The sequence below is a fragment of the Struthio camelus genome, chromosome 2 (genome assembly GCF_040807025.1).
Source record: "Struthio camelus isolate bStrCam1 chromosome 2, bStrCam1.hap1, whole genome shotgun sequence".
In the NCBI taxonomy this organism is placed as follows: domain Eukaryota; kingdom Metazoa; phylum Chordata; class Aves; order Struthioniformes; family Struthionidae; genus Struthio; species Struthio camelus.
In genome coordinates, this window is record NC_090943.1 from 24,981,840 (window position 1) to 25,001,241 (window position 19,402).

The 19,402-nt window shown below is 38.3% G+C and overlaps 1 protein-coding gene across 1 annotated transcript in view; it reads right to left on the reverse strand.

Annotated features, from left to right (window-relative positions):
- LOC104144102 (ATP-dependent translocase ABCB1-like) overlaps nucleotides 1-19,402 on the reverse strand; it is a 49,775-nt gene that overhangs the window by 13,361 nt on the left and 17,012 nt on the right. Inside the window, exons 9-20 of the mRNA XM_009674900.2 lie at nucleotides 18,124-18,295; nucleotides 16,338-16,451; nucleotides 14,814-14,924; nucleotides 12,704-12,829; nucleotides 12,323-12,526; nucleotides 11,744-11,914; nucleotides 9,307-9,468; nucleotides 7,984-8,151; nucleotides 7,367-7,513; nucleotides 5,639-5,743; nucleotides 3,998-4,075; nucleotides 723-806 (exon numbers count right to left, since the gene is read on the reverse strand). Coding sequence (XP_009673195.1) covers nucleotides 723-806; nucleotides 3,998-4,075; nucleotides 5,639-5,743; nucleotides 7,367-7,513; nucleotides 7,984-8,151; nucleotides 9,307-9,468; nucleotides 11,744-11,914; nucleotides 12,323-12,526; nucleotides 12,704-12,829; nucleotides 14,814-14,924; nucleotides 16,338-16,451; nucleotides 18,124-18,295 — 1,642 coding nt within the window. The remainder of the gene's footprint in view (nucleotides 1-722; nucleotides 807-3,997; nucleotides 4,076-5,638; nucleotides 5,744-7,366; nucleotides 7,514-7,983; nucleotides 8,152-9,306; nucleotides 9,469-11,743; nucleotides 11,915-12,322; nucleotides 12,527-12,703; nucleotides 12,830-14,813; nucleotides 14,925-16,337; nucleotides 16,452-18,123; nucleotides 18,296-19,402) is intronic.

Below are 19,402 nucleotides of genomic sequence, written 5' to 3' on the forward strand. Positions count from 1 at the left end.
TTCTGCAGAATTGAAAGTTTTATTTTATCTTTTGAAAAACTACTCTACTGTACTGTACAGATCATTCCCTCAGATCTTCTGTATCTTCCCTCCCCTCTTTCCATCTGTTCACTCAGACATATAGTACTTGTTCCTGGGTTTTGCTCAAAAAATTATAGGATTTCAGAAATTTCTCATTTTTAGACTTAGAACTGTGTCTTCAAATGTGCCAGATCTCTTGAAATATGACATTGCCTAACTTGGAGTCTGAGATGACCATTTTTTCTCTCTGACCACTGGTAACATTTAACATGTGAACAGACTCAGTGATGCAATGGGAGTAATCCTCGTTTTGAGGTATATGCTTAAGCATTTTGTTGAGCTGGAACATTTAGCTTGGAAACACAATGCTATCTAGACATCTAAGCAGGCTGGATAAATAACTTTAAATAGACAGACTCCTTGGGTGACTCTTTTATACTAGTACACTACTGAACACTAGTAAAGTTGCATGAACTAAAAGCTTTACTACAATAGTATACTGCAAATATATATACGTATATATCTTATCTACTATTATCATATTAAATTTTTGTGTGGTACCAAACACATCCAACACTTTTTGATACATTACAACAGTTTCCAGAGGGCAGCATGTGCAAGGTTTGTACCTATCAAATCCAGTCCGTAACTTTACCCTGCACTAAAGCATATATGAAAAAATGCCAGTGCGTGTTACTTACTCCTTTTACTTGTGAGGCATCATTAGCAAGTCTTGTAATTAATGCCCCAGTGCTATTTTTAGGATCATCAAACCAGCTGATCTCCTACAAGATGGAAAACACTTATTATGATCTTAAAAACTGTAGTTTGCGTATCACCTAATTAGGCTACATAAGAGGACTTAATCACTTTGGATTACAAGTAAATGGCACATGTGATGCAATGTTTTACTTCTTAAGATGTAACCTTAAATCCAATAGACTTAGAGTTGCAATAAAAACATGGGAACACAAAATTCTAAGTAAGTTGTGTTAACCATCTGTATGCCCTTTGTGTATTAACCCGAACACCAACACACTATCACATATTAAATGTATCTGTAGAAGGTACCTTTGCTTATGAACTTAACATTGTTTATTTCTGATGGTCAAGTTCTCACTAAACAGCGATATCAAGGAATCTGCCGCTTTAAAGACAATTCCTTGAATGTATAATATGCATGTGCAAAGACTACTAACAAAACAATATAATTTCTTCTGTTATATAGCTAAATAATGCATCTAGATTCTCTGTCAGTTACAAGTACTGTGAAATCTGTAAGTCTATGAAAACTTGTAAGTGTTCTGAATGTTTGAGTCTTGCTGTCAAATCTCTGTGGTATCTGAGATGACATATATAAAATGATTATGCAGTGCTGGGAGATTACTCAAGACTACCTCTTCCCAATCTAGAAGACACTGTTTTCAGGGTAAAAAAATCTTGTCAGTCACATACTTTTGTATCTCATTAACAGTTTGAATTAATTGGTCAAAGGGATCAATGACTTTAAAGCACTTTGAAAATTAAAATGTCTGAATTAAATCTAAAGCAATACTGCATCATCTTTAAAATGAGAAAGTAAAAATAAAATATTCATTCTAACTTTCTTCCAGACTTGCCATATATCAAAACCAAAAGGTCTTTATCATGACACAACCTGTTTACTTGTATTACCTTATACATGCATAATCCTTAGCAGCAGCATGGTATTTTTGTGTAATAACATTTGTTTAAGTTACTGTAAGAGCTTTTATATTTCTTGACTATTAGTGTTTAAAAGCATAACCCTTAGACATTAACAAACAGGCAATGTTTTAATTGCTTGGGTGTTTGGGAAGGGTGGGCAGAAGTTATTTAACTCTCTGTTACATTTAGAGTCCTTTGGGCCCTTCTGCCAGGGATCTGTTCAAATTCAGCAGGGGCTTTAGAAACCTCACTTTTCTCCCAGGCTAGTCACAAGAGTCTCAGGGAACTCAGCTTTCCAAGGTGGACTCCTGCTCTTTGGAGGTGACCTATAATCCCTTCCCATATAAACCTAAAAGTAGGTTCATCTAGGCCCCTGGTGAAAGGGGTTAAACGGATGGGGAGCTGATCCTTCACCAGCTGGCCTAGGCTCTGAGAACTTCTCAAAGAGGAAATGACCCTCTGCAGAAACCAGGAAAGAGTTCGTTCAGCTGAATGGTATAAAGAAGCAGAGGAGTTTTGCCTGTTTAGAAGGACCCTTTTTAATCTCAGACTTGCTGATGTGTAGACTAGCACGGTCAGAATATGCCACTTTCTGTAGCTAGTGAAATACAAGGAAGTTGTGTGTCTTGGCTCTCACTGTTGTTTTGATTTCTGCTGTGTCAAGCATCATGTGCCCATTTACAGCTGGGTCAGCCGGAAAGAAGATTTAATATAAATCCAGGGAAGGCTTGAATTTATGCTGTGGATTAATAATGAGATATTGCATGCCGAAATTGCCTTAAAATACTTAGTGAGCTAAAAAAAAAAATTAATAGGAGAAACAACTAGTAAGGGTGCTAGCAGCAGCAAAAGAGGGGCAAAAATACCTGACTTAGTTCTCGAAATGCTAACCTAAGAAGTGTAAGTGCTGTTGAATCTGCAGTGCTACCAATGCAGGCTTTATCTTCCAGGAAAGAGTACACCAGTTTGCACTGTTACATTACACAACACGGCAATGAACCAGACCAGCTCACCGCCAGCTCCAGGAAGCAGCTATTACAGAACACACTCCTGTGTGGTACACATATACATTATAAGGCAAGGTTTGGGGTGCTCTTAAAAGGTGCATCTCACTAGGGGGAAGAGCCTGATAGATCCTTTACTCTTAGCATATCTTTATAGGAAGCAGCTGCAATACTACAGCTGGTGTCACCCAAGCATTTGAGTTACTCTTGCCTCACAAGTGAAAGATGGCGATAAGGCTAGCTATGCAGACAGCTAGGATCCTTTTCATCCGCCTCAACGCTTAGCAGCTAGAGACTGTTGCACTTGGATTTCAGGCTGCTTAGTTTAAAGAGTTCATTCCGTACTTCTACTGACATCACAGAGTCCTGTTTCTGCCCCCGACCGCTACGATGACTTTCTTTGACACTGTGCCTGCTGCAAAGGATAAGCCAGCAGTTTAATGAATGCAGCTAGTCAGATATCCAGGTCTTATAAGCATCTCTAGCAATAATTTGTGGATCCTAGCCTGTACGTGGGTTATCTGACTGCGAAGGCAGCTCTGAACATCAGATGCAGTCTCTTAGAGTAGAGCTTGCTCTCCTTGCTCCCCAGTTCAAAGCTGCTCTGATTTATCTAAAAAAACACAGCGCTCACCTTTGAGCTTTCTTACTCTGGTTTTAAGACGGCCCTTAGTAGTTAAATCAATAAAAAGGTTTCAAAACCATTTAAAATACCTAGTTATATCTGTTGTGATGATTTAGCCCAGTCAGTCTCTAAGCTGAGCTAAAGAAATCAGTGTGATATCTTTATAGATATCTTTATAGATGTTTAGCCTGGAGAAGAGAAGACTGAGAGGCGATCTCATCAATGCATACAAGTATCTGAAGGGAGAGTGTCAAGAGGATGAGGCCAGCCTCTTCTCCGGGGTGCCCAGCAATGGGACGAGAGGCAACGGGCACAAACGGAAACACAGGAAGATCTGTCTGAACATGAGGAAAAGCCTCTTTCCTGTGAGGGTGACGGAGCCCTGGAGCAGGTTGCCCAGAGAGGCTGTGGAGTCTCCTTCGCTGGAGATATTCCCAAGCCATCTGGACACAATCCTGGGCAATGTGCTGTAGGTGACCCTGGTTGAGCAGGGGGGTTGGACTGGATGATCTCCAGAGGTCCCTTCCAGCCTCGGCCATTCTGTGATTCTGTGATATGATCACAGCACGACTAGTTAACTAAACATAAAGGTAATTTATGCTATCTACATAAAAAAGCATTTCTAAACCTCTAGAAAACTAAATATATATAATGCTTTTACCTGTCTAAGAATTGCTCTAAATGCCATGGAGCGAAGCCTCATAGTAAGGATTTCTCCAGCTTTACCAAATGTGAAACCCTGTTTGAGAAAAAAAAAAAAACCTTAATTACTTCATTACAGGTTTTGTCTTTATCAGATAAACAGTTATGTCACTATCTACATATGATATTAAAAAACACATTACTAAGTAAAAAATATTTGGGCTGTAACTGAGGCATTCATTTTTAAGAAAAAGTATATATAATGTTTCACTAACAGACTTTAAGCCCTATCAAACACTAATTTAATTGGAGGATATTTTTTATCACACCTGATCTCAACCTCAAATTAGTCACATCACAGTTCACAAGTAAGGCCCCATATTTGTTTTAGGCACTGCACAACTATCAGAGTTTTCCCTCTCTTTAAGAGTTTACGGCCAAAAAACTATAGTACTACTACTTATTTTGTAGGAGAAGCCTCTGAACCTGTGCAAACCCTCACTGGCTACAAGACAGCTTGATGTGTGCAGAGAGATTTACTGGTGTCTACCACTGCTGGGCCAGGGCCAGGGCCAGGGCCAGGGTGATACAGAATCAGACTACACAGGAATGAGAAAGGAAAGAAATATGTACAGGATACATTATTTCAGGCAGACACATTTTAATGGAGAAATATCCATAATGCCATACCATCAAAATGTTTCTATTCCAAGGACATCATAGGAGTTTTGAAGCTGGTTCTGCCTCAAGAGGGGGCAAGGGCTGCAGGTTACATTAGAAAAGGCACTGGATCGTGTTAGCGGCATCAGGACTGAAGGTAGAAAGATGGTGGGCAAGGGTGGGCAAGACTGATACAAGTAGCTGAGGAATGACTAAAGGGATTTGTGCATGTAAATGAGATATGCATCAATTCACGTAGCAAATGAAGTGATTTATGTGTGAACATGGCAGTTTGCCCACAATATATGTAATTCCATGTGCTGGCAAACATGCCTGCTATTGTGAACACTCACATGTAACTGTGAATTTATGGTCTGTTTTAGAAAATGTGGTCAAAAATATTTGAGGTAGTACAAATTGAAGGATGAATACCATAGAGAAATGAGACAATTTGAGATATTATTGAACCTTCCTGGTATGGAACTGTGACTAATATTAAATTAAGCAGTCTTTCCCAGTTATTTTCGGTATGTTCTCTTAGAAAACCAAGGGATTGAGTGCAGTTTATGTAGATACATGCAAGGTAGTTTCAATGTAACCAAGTCAGATGCTGACAGCACTATTGCATGGAGCTCAGAGGAGGTGGTGAGGCAACCATTTACTTAAAGATAGCAGTGCTGTTAAAATCTGAGCTGAGCCTGTGCTATCAAGGTTGTTACAGTATTATCATTACTACTATATTATTACTGAGCCTAAAATGATCTTGGCTTTTCCTCCATAGGCTATGATCTAAGGTAGGCTTTATGGCCAAACTTTTCTTTGCTGGTGGGTTGGGATCATAGAACATACTCGAAACCTCTTACTACACTTTGAACTCACCTGGTAGTGAAAATTCATCAACAATCTTTTTTCCTTCTGTATTGCTTGACGCTAAGGCACTGGGAACTTAAAACAGTTGAGATATAGTGTCTCAAAGGCAATTACAGTAACATAAACTTACCTGAAGAAAAAAAGTGAAAAAAGAAATTATCCCGAAACCTAAAAACAGCAGTGAATACATGTTATTTGTCTTCCTGATTGCAATTTCTCCTTTTTCTACAAACATCTATAAGAGAAAATTCAGAAAGTGAATTTTATTAACTTATAGTGCAAAAATTTCCCCTGTAATCTTTCACAGGCATGCTACATGCATTACTTATACTTAAAGTGATAAAAAATGCATTTTTTTCAGGCTAAGATTTTTTTTTCTCTTTGAAGTTTACAGCTCTGAGGTCATTTTACATGTTCTTATGAATGAAGACGTCGTTTGTATTTTAGGAAGATAAAATCAGTAACATAGGTCAGTGAGCAAACCTACACCAGTAAATTATAATTGGAATTTACACCTGCACAAGGCTGAGGCAACTCTGAAGTCTTCAAAATTCTTTTTCCAATATATATCTTCTGCCCTTTGACAGATTATTTTCCATGTTGAATCAATTTGGGGACAGCCATCGAAAGACTGCAACTGCGTAGTGTATTCCCCATCCCTCAGGGATGTTTCCTGTTGCTGTTTGCATTAAAAGCTGAAGTATAAAAATGCCATAATACTCTTCTTGCAAGCAGTTTCTTAGTAGGCAACACCTCACATACAAGTAAAAAATAATTTAAGATAGGTCATTCCAGTATCTGTTGTTTTATAGACCACAGCTAGACTGGCTGTGAAAAATCCTCCAGTAAGTGCAGCCCTTGCAACATTTGCATTTTTTCCTTTTTCTTGCTGTGCAGTGAAACTGAGAAAAACATGAGAAAATAAGACAGGGCACCTCATCCCAGAGCAATCAAAACATGTTCAGCTTCCAGAACTGTATTTGTTCCTAAACTGATTCAGGTTCCTGCAGCAGATAGATAAAGTAATCTTTGTCTTCTACATCCCATCCAAGTAACATGAACAAATAGCCTTTCCTGACAAGCCAGGTGAGTGTCATATGGCATATGTATGCATAGACACACATAAATACATACTTGTAATCTTACACCCACTTTCTCTCTCTCCTGCAATTAAAATTTTGTATCAGTATTAATACTTTTACAATCAAATTGTGTGTTCCAACAAAACTATTTACTTTGAAAATTCGCACCGATGCCTGGTGGTAGAAAACGTAACTTCATTTTCTAACAGTATAAATGCAGGTTTACAACAATGCTCTCTACACTGAAAAGCTTACTGGGAAGTGTTGTCTTAATGTCCATTTCATCTAGTGGCTTTTGCTTTGCCTTGATTCACATCATTCTTTCTCAGAAAGGTTATTGTGGAGCACAGGTGGGGATGACATCACAAGGACGATCATCTACACCTGTGCTGCTCATGCTAACGGGACCAATGCCACTGTCTTCCACAAAGGGGATGAAGGTGGCCTGGACTGAGAGAAGTCACAGCAGAACCCCTCCTCACTTCAGCGTCAGTAAGCTGATCTGCTCGAAGACAGAGATGTGCATTTTGCATCACTCCTCTGTGAGTCTTCATGCAGAAATTCTGTGTTCTCCATTGCAAGGGTCTTCAGCCATTCCTCACCTTTGCAATGCAGGACACTGTTTAGTCTGCAGTGTAGTCTTTGCTGTGTAGTTAAAAGTAAAAATTGAAAAAAAAAAAAACTGGTTTATCATAAACCCATTCAAGGTAGTTGGGAAACAATGACAAAGGGTAAAGCATACAACGCAGGCTTTTACTTCTCTGTTTTATACTTACCCCTATAACGTCTGAAATTATGACTGAAAATACAGGTTGCAAGGCCCCGTTGATAATTGCACATAAGGTTCCAAGAACAAAGTAAGGCCATTCAGTTTTATTCAACTCCATAATTTTAAAAAATGAAACTGGAGGCACATCATTATCCTAGAATAAAAGGATTCCATCATGATAAATTTGATGTATTGAAAGATATGGAGGGCATGTATAATCTGTGTAGTCTGTTCCCTGCTCCCATATTCCATGTTTGCCAATACAAACACATTTTAGACAATGAACAGCAAAAAACTTACCTGGTTTGGTTTTGTTCTATAATTAAATGAATTATTTTGCTTGCTTAGGCTATTTCCATACTTAAGTAATTCTGTCTCATAGTAGTATACAATTAAATGATTTCAAATATCACAACAAAATTCATTTTAGCTTCGGGGGAAAAAACGGTTTCCAAAGAGAAATCTTTTTGTGTGATCTTGTCATTTTATGAGTATTTAACCAGACATGTAGGCTATCTTTGCACATTTTATTGTAAAGTTACTCTCCCTTGAGGAGGATCATCTTTTCTTTTTATCCTATTAGTTATGGAAAACACATGCAGGTAAGGATACAGAGACACTCACAGGCTGCACAGTTTTTGCATCAAGTTCATCATTCTGTGTTCTGAACCTTTTTATGCTTTTTCGAGTTGAGTGTCTTCTCTGTCCAACCAGTATTGATCCTTTCAGTGCCACTTCTGAGATATTTAGTGCATTTTCTTCTTCCTGTAACGGACTGTTAGTCCCTGATATCTGAAGTGAAACACAATGTGATGCTAAAAATCATTTATGACCATATTATCCTGTACTTTAAAATGATCATAAATTCTAAATAAAAGCAAAAAAAATTTGTTAAGTAAATGGAAGATTGATAAGAGCTGAACAATTTTACAAAGCCCTAAATGAGCATTAAAGTTTCCTGTAGTCCTCTCTACACTCAGTGCAAAATTTGCCAATATACTCACACTTAAAAGAGAAAAAAGTTTTAGTCATCAAGTTTTTTTATCTTTTTTTTTGTTATGTTCCACTGTTCTGACTACATACAGGAGAACTGAATTGGGTATAAACTAAAGAAGCTCTTAAAAATGCAAAAATGGTATGAAAGGACCTTAATGTAAAAGAGAATCAGGAAGTCAACATGAGGGAATTTCAACACAACAGGGGAGCCAGGAAGAATAGAAGCAAGACTTCCACCTGCTTCAAAGGTAAGGCCTGAGAGACACTGTTTGAGAGGTTCGGGAGATAGCTTGAGAGATAATGAAAATATTCAACATAGGCCACGTCTGAATGACAAAACTTTAGGAGCCTGAGTTACTGAGATGTTAATGAGTTTTAAAAAGTGCCTCCATAAAAGAGCTTGCGTTTTCACGATGAGGGTGGTGAGGCACTGGAGCAGGCTGCTCAGAGAGGGTGTGGAGTTCATTCTTGGAGATATTCCACACCTGATGGAACAGGGTCCTGAGCAACATGCCCTGACCTCAGAGTCAGCCCTGCACTGAGCAGGGTGTTCGACTAGATGAACTCCAGAGGTCCCTTCCAACCTGAGCTATAGCATGACTCTATGATTTGAAAAGGAGTCTGAGAATTAATCAGCTCCAGAACTTCATTTTTATCACAATCTTCATTTTTATCTTCTCCTGTACTTTTTGACTTTAATTCCATATTTTTCTTTAAACTTTTTTTCTCAGAATTCTCTCTTTTCCACATCTTTGAATTAAACTTGTATATTTTACTTCTGCTTCTTTTTCCTGTATTGAGGATTAGTATTCTTCAGGGAAACTTTATTCTCTAGAGTTTCTCTACTGAGAAAATACTGTGAAACTAGAGGCACCTTTGGAAGTAATTCGATCCAGTTCAGCCCATAACACGCAATATGAAGAAAGTTGTGAACAATTTTTCATTAGCTACCTGCATGTTAACAAGTTTGTAATAAGCACCCTTCTGTTCTATTAGTTCATTGTGGGTCCCTTGTTCTGTGATGATGCCATTTTCAAATGCAGCTATGTGATCCGCATTTCGAACCGTTGACAATCGATGAGCAATAACAAGTGTAGTCCGTCCTTTCCTGACCTGGAAATAGCACAAAAATAGCCCCACATTCGCATCTTCAAGTACATATAATATTTCCCCTCTACATATTACAGCTGAACAAATATTTTAACTGAAACATTTTCTTGGCAATGGTGTTCCTGTAAAGATCAAAATGGTCAGTAGAGAAATTAATTCCACAGTATTTTTCATTCTCTTTGAGGCACACTAAAGCAAAAACATAATTCAAATCACATACTGCAAAACATTTTTGGTTTAAAAATATAAATTACTCTGTTTTTGCATGTCAGACTATTACTTTCTTAACGTAATTATCTAAAGTTTCTTTTTGAAAACTGCCCATTCAATATGCTTTGTGCTTTTTTTCATGTATCCAATTTTTATTGAAAAAGAGAGTATCCACCATCAAGCGCGCCAGTGACAGTTCTATTTAAGAGCATTTCACAAATATTAAAAATTAATGATTACACTGTAATTTTACTTACTCTAAATTACTCAATTGACTTAGCTGAAAATGAATGTATCTAAAATTTTACTTCAAATAATACTTCAGTTACCTGTGTCATTTGTACATCTTTTTAATTACTCACCAATAATAAAATGAATCCCATAAGTATCTAGTTTTACCTGACAAAGTTTTTACAAGCGCATTTTGACAGTATGCTTTGGAATAAATTGCTATTAATATCTAGTTATCCAACAAGTTAATACAAGCTGGATACAGTTTATTATTTAAATCTTCATTTAATACTTTGAACTGCTAGATTAATAGTTTACTATGTGTTTTATGATGGGGAAATGAGAGTGAAAACTGTTATGTGTGAACTGTTCTTGAAAGAATTGCTAGCTAAAGCTGACATCTTAATAAATATTGTTTCAGGATTTTTTAAGTACTGGAAATTACACTGATACAAATTATCCTGTGAGAAACAATACAGTTTCTTGGTAGTCTAAAAGCTTCACTATGTCTGAGATGGTCTTAAAAGGCTTGGCTTGGCTTGGCTTCATCTTGCTTAACATCAACAATCGCAGAGCTAGTCTAATCTGAGCAAGTCTTTCTGGCATGCTCTGCCAGATATGCTCACAGGGAGATCATTTCACCGTACAACATATTTTAAAGATAGGTGGGAGAGGTGAGAGGCTAAGTAACTTGTTTAAACTAGCTGTATAAATTTCATATTGCAGCAGTTAGTTGGGGTGCCATCAAATGCGCAATTCTTTGTCCTCCTGTGCTCTGGGATTCACTTTATAGGGCAAGGTTTGGAAGAGAGATGTCGGAATGTGCAAACTCAGCTAGTTTCACAGAGTATCAGGAGTTAGGACTTGTGCGCAGAGAGTCTAACTATCAGTGAAATCAGCAGGAGTTAAGTGTCCAAGAAAGACACTTAGTGGGCAAAAATATCTTTGAGGCTGAGAATGCGGCTGCTGCAGTCTGATTCTCTCAGACCTAGCCCTGGTTAGAGCAAGGTGCTTCTCAGGCAGAAAAGCATATGGAGGCAAAACGCTTTCTAAAGATATTGTACATAGATAAACTCTGTCACCACTGCTAAAAACAGTTTTGCAATGCTGGTAATTCATGTTCACCCAGAGGATGATACAGATACATAATGACAGAGAGAAACAAAGGAAAAAAAACAGTCAGTGTGATTTATTGATTCACCCTGAGAAACAAGCCAAACTATTTTATAAACACTTCAGCACAGACAACAAGAAATACAGGACTGAATACATTTTCAGTTGTCTAGATGTCTAGCTATGTAGCCAAAGTGTAGCAGCTGCTTTGTAGACACAACCAGGCTGACTTTGAATTACTTTCCTGGGTACTAAAAAGAACATAGCCCATACTGATCTCCAAGGCTGCTTGGGAACATGCAGGTCTTAGTGTTGTGCTCTCCATGGCTCCAAAGGCTAAAACTTGTTCAGGAAAGTCTGCTGCAGTTCAGTCCTACCCATTATGTCGCTGAGTGAATTCCGCAGGCTCTTACAAAGCGCTCTACCATGGGGCAGTCTGCCTAACTCGATACAGAGCTGGTGAATTTCAGAAGTTTTTTTTCACGTTTATTTTTAAGCATTTTGCTATTTATACCCATTTAGAATTCCCTCTCTTTGTATTAATAGAGAATATTATTTGCCAGATACAGACTTGCATTAGACCTTTTTTAAGGATTTCTATTTCTTGCAACTCTTTAAATACATGTCTGAAAAGAGTGAACAATGGGCTCCTGCTCACATACATGTCTGAAAAGAGTGAACAATGGGCTCCTGCTCACATACTTCCTTTCAGAGCGATACTGACCTTGTCCAGGGCTGCCTGCACAACTGATTCACTTTCAGTATCCAAAGCTGATGTTGCCTCATCAAGCAGAAGGATTTTAGGATTGCGAACCAGAGCACGGGCAATTGCTATTCTCTGCTTCTGGCCTCCGCTCAGCTGTGCCCCTCTTTCTCCAACCATGGTTTCAAACTTCTGCAAGACAACAACAACGCGCTTCCAGAACACTCCACGGCACAGTCCTTTTGCCAATGAAAGGCAGCATAAAAAAGGCCACGTGTGTGCCTTCAGTAGCACCGGCAGAATCCTTGCCCTTTTCTAAAACACTACAGGGTAAACACTCATTTGAATATGCCTTCCTCAGTCTTCCTGCCCCTAGAGTTCTAGCATTTCGCACACTCCCGAAACGCTCATCCAACCAGGGCTGAAAGAGTTGACATTAACTCTGCTCTCACAAAAGTTATGAGAAAGCTCTCTGTAGTCACAGCTCCAGGGAGAGCTTCTTCTGTCTTCTGCGCTAGGAAGAGCCCTTCTAAGGCACTCTCTGGCAAGAGCAGGCTTACTCGAGAGAAACTACTTCACCAAGACAGCGGGTCTGCTTACATTGGGTAGCTTCATGATGAAGTCGTAAGCATTAGCTTCCTTGGTAGCTTTTTCAATCTCTTCCATGGTGACGTCCTCACGGCCATAACGAATATTTTCTGCAATAGTAGTAGCAAACAGCACGGGCTCCTGATTCACCACACCGATAATCTCCCGCAGATATCTGACGTTGAGGGTCTTAATATCCTGCCCATCAATGGTAATCTAAACAAAGGGATGCAGAGGAAAAGAGCTCACCGAGTGTTTTGGCCAAGGCACCTGGCTCCCCCAGGTTGGCCTATGCCGTTTTAGGGCAGACGTTTGAACAAGGGCAAAGAGGCCAGAGCTACGCTTCAAACAACGGTGACGTACACAGCGGTCATCTCACTTGAGCTATCTTACCACGCCTTCCTTGGGGTCATAAAATCTCTGGATGAGCTGAACAGTTGTACTTTTCCCGCAGCCGCTGCCACCAACGAGGGCTACTGTCTGGCCACAGTTAACCTTGAGATTCAAGCCTTTCAGGACCTTCATGGAATATGATAGAAAAAACATAATGTCTAAAAATGTGAGCTTAAATTTAGGAGAACTCTAATGACTTGAGTGAAATTTTCTTCACGTTTGCATCAGAATTGGTCTAGCAGCAATACATTATACAACAGCATTCAAATTAGTTAAGAAGAATTACATGTGGAATTATGAAAGCAAAGAGTAAAGCAAGCAGTCTTTGTTTCAATAACACTGAAACTTCTGAAAAATTGCCATTTTTATCAAGATTATTTTGAACTGTGAGATTACAGTTCCGGTGATGTGAAAATGAGCAAGTGTGCACTAAAACAACCTGGTTTAAGGCTCTGAACTACCTTAGAACTCAACCGAAGATCTTTGTCAACTAAGTTTTTACTTGGAAATATATTTATTACACTCAGAGTTAGACATTACATGGAAAAAAGTACTGAGGATTAAATAAATGATTATACCGTAATCCAAAATCTGAAGATGCAGATGGAAAGATCTGGGGTTGATTTCAGTCAGCTTTGAGTCAAGCACCATGTCCTCCACTGAAATGAGAAGACTAACGTCTCCTAGCGGTATCTCCTTACACATAAGCATGAAGATAAAAAGTACTGAAAGGTAGAATGGGCTTATTTGAGGGCATCCGAGAGGTTTTTTCGCTATCCTACCACAATCTAATATTAGAGAAGAGCCCACAAGGCTAGCTAGTTCAAAGCCCACAAAAATGTATCTGTGAGAACACCTAGCCTGGCACAGACATTGCTCACAAGGATCTGCTCAGGGTCTTGCTCAGGTTTTGCAGCCCTTGCTGGGGGAGTATCCCTTGCTGGGGGAGTGTCCCTGCAGTTACCAAGTGGGATAAATTCCCAACCATGTAAGTTAACTAGATCGATATCACGTATATCTGTACAAGTCATAAGGAATGCAGAATGAGGCCTTTCGCTATATACTACCGTCTTAGGCCTTACCATTGCTGGTAGGCAAAGGTAAATGAGGCATATGCAACGGTGTTCTCATTAACACAATATGTTTCCTTATATGCTCTCATTTGCTCATCATTCTCATTTTGCTTTTATTATGAAGCATCCTTCACCCTTTCTCACGAGGATGAAGTGCTCAAAAGGTGACCATGGTAGTAGACAGAGGAGGAAGTGAAAAAACAAACTCCTCTAATAGTAGATAAATTGATACAGATTTTAGAAACCTGATGCAGAATTCACTGAGAATAATGGTAGTCTTCATGTTGATTCCAATGGCAGCTGATATAATTACCAGCTGATTTCACTTGATCTCTTGAGAAACTGGCAAGATGGAGCATTTTGTTAGTCTATCTCTTTAAAAAAGTTGGCTAAGAAAGCCCTGATCTTCTTTGTCTTCATGTTCTACCTAAACAAAATGGGAACAGGTTCCTTGTTATAAGTTAGTGAACTACCTTTACATAGGAAAAGAAGATTTTTTTTCAAGATATTCTTAATAAATGTATTCTCAGAAATCATTCAGACCTCCTCCATCCCTACTTAATTGGATCAAGACACAGCTTTGTAAGAGCTCTGGAACAAAACAATCCTTGCTTGGAAAGGTTTTGTATTGTAAATGCAATAAATTGTGTGTTGGATCTGTTGCCAATTTCTGCAAGGAATTCCTCTACCAGACGTACAGTGCAGACAATTTGGGAGATCAGTACACTTCTATGACATTTTTACTGGGTTTAAATAAATATTATTGCAATTAGAATTTTGTATTATATTTATGACTTATAAAGGCCTCTGATCTTTTAGCTTCTAGTGAAAATTTTGTGTAGCTACATTTTATTAGAAAAAGTGTTTTCTTGACTAAGTTAACTAACCAGTTCTTGTTAAAATAAGTTATCAGTTCTAGTTAAAAGCAAAGGTTTCCATTATTTCTAAGATTTTACCTTTATTATAGCAACTGTTATCTTTCTCTAAAACAATCAAATTATCTTAAATGAAATCTGTATCATCTCCATGCATAATACCTTAATATCTGGTCTAGATGGATAATTGAAGTAAACATTTTGGAATTCCAAATTCCCCTTAACGTGGTCCGGTTTATAGCCAGCATCTGAATAACTGTCAATTTGAGGTTCCTATGCAGAATAACATGGCGAAAAAGGAAAAAAAAGTTTAGATTGCAAATGACATTTTAGCATGATACAGGGCTGTGAAATCTTAGACCGTAACAAAGTTGTATAGAGAGAGCAAGCCTCCTCATAAAGCAGCTTGGATGAAAACAACCATTTCAATAACGTATGAAAATTCCAGCCCAGGTCACGGGCAGCTCTGGTCTCAGGGGTGCATAATCAAGGCAAATACCCATGGCTTTAAGACATACAAAGTCCTTACTGGGGTAAATTAAGGAATAGTGGAAATCATCTAAAATATAAGTGATAAGAAGGAGCAACCTACACATTAGCATCTAACTGTTGCCTGTTAACAGTAGTTCATGTTCATGATTACACTGCTTCCTTCAATATACTGCAGGACATGGGAGCTGTGGCAGTGTTAACATAGACAGGGAGCAAGGTTTTAGTACATTTTCATTCCTGCCCAGAACACTCTAGAATCAGAAGTAGGTCTGTGCGAAAACTCAAGGCAGGATCGTCGTTTACATAGAAAACTCAAGCCTAGTTTCAAAATGTCACTATGACACCATAGTACCAAGGTTCCAGCCCCTGCTAGCCATCCGAGTGCATACCAGCATCCTCCTAAGTAAACGTTATAGCCCAAAGGATCCTCATCAGTCAGGGTCATTACTGGTATCTCAGATAGTTACTTGAGTTAGCATGGCTGTATTTACAACAGCTGCACGCACACCTCTAAGCTGCAAGGCAGGTGTGACCTCAGAAGTAAAAATGTCAGCAGACACCTCAGCATTGCTTCTTAACTATTATGCGGTGCAGTAAAAATTGGAAACATTACCTTAAGTTTAGTTGTATTATATGTCTGTGTCTGTGTGTGTGCATATATATGTGTATATATATATATATATATATATATAGTATAAGAAACATATTTTTTAAAATGGTCAGGTATGGGCCATGTAAGTAGAAGTCAAATCACTGCAGATGCAGTCATTGTAAAGGTAGTCCTTTAAATTATTGATAGCCGAAAAGAAATATTCTTAACAAAATAAGCTTAGATACACAAGATCTACTGTCCCTCTTCAGTTGCTGGGGTTTTGTTTTTGTCTTTTTTTTTTTTTTAAGAATGAAAATTCAAGAGTATTTAATATTTAATAGGGAAAGATCTGGAAAAAATTCTTTTTCATCTATAACCTGGTCTCCTTCTGAGCTACCAGATAAAATAATGACAGGCATCTTCATTTACAGGCTAACACCACAGCATTTAGATGTTTTTCCAGTATCCAAAATTGTGTTAGATAGAATTTGTAAATGTTATTGTATTGTACACAGAACTGTTTGGGGCATGCTAATTTCATATCCAGAGTGGAAGTCAGATGTTCAACATTTTCAGATGACAGTCATGGCAAAGATACTTACATTGTCTATGACACTGAAGATTGCATAGGCAGCTCCTCTTGCATTAGCAAATGCCTCCATACTTGGAGCAGTCTGTCCAACACTAAAAGCTCCAACTAATAGAGAAAAAAAGACCTAAAGGGGGAAAAAATGACTAACATAATACATAGCTAGGAATTCTTAGGAATTCTAGCAATTCTAATTAGATAGCTTCAGTTATCCAAGAATACGAGTTATTATACTTCAAGCAGTTTCACGCATGCTATACAACAGGAGGAAGTCTAGAATCAAAGCAGCAACTAAACAAATGGCAGTCATGTACACAAAAGATAAACATTAATAGGAAAAAAGGAATCTTTAAGATCAATCTAAAATTTCCTTCTTTCGCTACTGGACCATAACAAGGATATTGTGAGGTGCTGGTGGCTGGGATTCTTCTTCAGAGTAACAACAGAGAACAAAAGGACATTTCCAACTCTAGCTGAATAAAATTAGCCATCAATAACTTTTATGATTAAATGTGGAAAAAAAAATCTCTTTCTTTCCACATATAACATAAAAACAAGGGTAAACCAAACTAAGAGGTATTGCCCACAGACCCTGGACTGGTGACACAGTGATCCAACCCAATATACTACTGGCAAGAACAAAACCAAATATTTCAGGAAGCTTATTTGTGTAATGCTAAAATTGTTTGTCACACTGAAAGCAGACTCTGATTTCTCATATTATTTTATTCATCCTCAGGTTTGATTTATTTTCTTGTGGCTTTTCTGAACACATGCCGTCCATTTCAGATGTTGGGAATACACGCTTACTTGCATCTATCCTAATCCAAGCATTAAACCAAGCTTACATTCCAGTGTAAACAGGTAGCAGACCAGAGGAGGAGTAGGGTCAGTCTGTTCAGAGACAGTCAGAGGGGCCTGATGCAAGGCCCAGCGACAGGCCCTCCTCTGCAGTCGGGTGGTATTTGCCAGGTGACGCAGGAGCCTGACTGAGAGTGCTCCTGCTTTCCCTGCTCCAGCAGTAGCTTTCATTGGGGTAGATCAGAGATAAGTTATTTCCCAGCAGTTGCTGGGTTTCAGTGGGGTGTTGATAGTACAAACACACCTTGCAGGCTTTGCCCTGCAGTGCACAAAATGGGCTTACACACTTGGTCACAAAATGGGAGCAATTAAATGAGCTGCTCCTCAAAGCCTCTTCGTTGTTAACTAGAGACCTGACACCTGAGTGTAACTGAGTGGATGGCTTCAAGAACTGCTGATATGTCATGGATAGATACAAATTTGGCTTGTTAGCAGGCAGGCTGTGATTGGGATCAAAAATTCAACAGCAGTTGTATTCCAGGCCTTCCAACAAAAGACATGGTGAGTGAACTGTCTACCATAGTAGGTAGTGTGTTACAAAGAACATGCTACCTAAAGTCTGGTCTTTTTCTCCTGAGTGCAACGATCTGGCACGGATCAGGGTTCCTAGAATTTACATCTCAGTCATTTATCAAAGATCCAGTGTGACTGAGTACAGAAATAATTACTTTTAATTATTGTTGATCCAAGCTGGCTTTTAACCAGTGATTTCAAGATGAATGGTTTTTATGTTTCTACTCAGCTTATGGAAATATCCATGACAAGCGAAGCTACACTTTGGACATCATGTTTTTGTGTTAGTTAGCAGGGGTGAAAAACGCAGTTTGGAAAGCTGACTTCGACCTGACTCAATTTATTTAAGTCATGTATTCCAGTAAGGTTATACAGGATCAGTTCACTGTTTTTTTGTTAATATTGTTTAGCAGGTGAATACCTACTGTAAAGACATTTCCAAGTGTATAGTCATCAGACAGGATCAAAGTGGTTCCATACCAGAAGGCCAATGCATACGATGCATATATCAAAAAGAATGCAATACCCATAGAAATATTGGCTGAAATAGCTTTTTTTATTCCAATGCGTTTGGCATCTTCTAAATTTTTTTGATATCTGAAAGAAAAAGCAGACAAAATAAGAACATACAGGAAATCTTGCTGAGAGTAGGAGAAAATGTATTGACTCTCCTTTATGTTACAACCAATTTTGCCGATCAGTTTTATCTGGTTCCAGTCCTAGATGAATGAACACAGCTGTGGCAAGCTGTTAAACAGCTATAAACGTGTGTTTTTCAGTGGAATTTCCCAACTGTCAGGGAATATTAATGAAGAATGCTAAGAAGAAAGGTAAACAGTGCCCAGCCATGGGAAAGAGTTGACTGAAAGAAGTCTCTTCTTAAAGGGCAGACTCCATCTGAGTAGCTTATATTAGACATCTAGGATTGAGGATAAACTCTCTGAAGTAAGAAAGTGGAAAAGCTGAGAGAGACTTATAAAAATTCTAAAAACTGTTCTAAAGTACAGGAAGATTAATGAAAGTACAGCAATGTCAAAACTGTAGAAGGATCAATAACAGGAGAAAGAAAATACTCATATTGGTTCAGAAATAAAGGTAATGAGGATGGGATAACTGTTGCATAAACGTTGCAGTGTACTGTAAAGGAAGGAAAAATGGTGATATGGGTAAGTTAAGATCAATTTATGTCAAAATCTCTTTGGAGAATGAATGTAAAAAGCATATTAGAATGGTGCTGGGTATCTGATACTCTAGACTGGATTCGGACATGGACAAAGAGAACAGTTCTGTCAGAAATGTTTAACTGAAGAATCAAATGCTAATAATAATTGCATGACCTGTGTGCTCTGGGAAATGATAGCTGACAAGTTTCTTTTTGAAATAGTGACTGAAAAAACACGAGACTTTTTTTAGACTGCGTTCAGTTAAACTGATTAAAGACGAATACATGAAAAACCCCAGACTGTAACTAAGGTTTTCTATTTCAAGAACCTAGTTTTTAGAAATTAGGCTTGAGATTAAAATTACACCGGGGATATTGTAGTCCCAAACCTAAGTAGTTCAGCCTCAGTTTTCAGTATAATAAAAACCTGTGCATGGTGGCAAAGGCAGGATGACTAATGTGAATTACAGAGCTATAATTACCACATCTGACCTGAAAGAAGAAACTGAAAGAAAGAAATGTGCCTTTCAGGGTGACCAGGA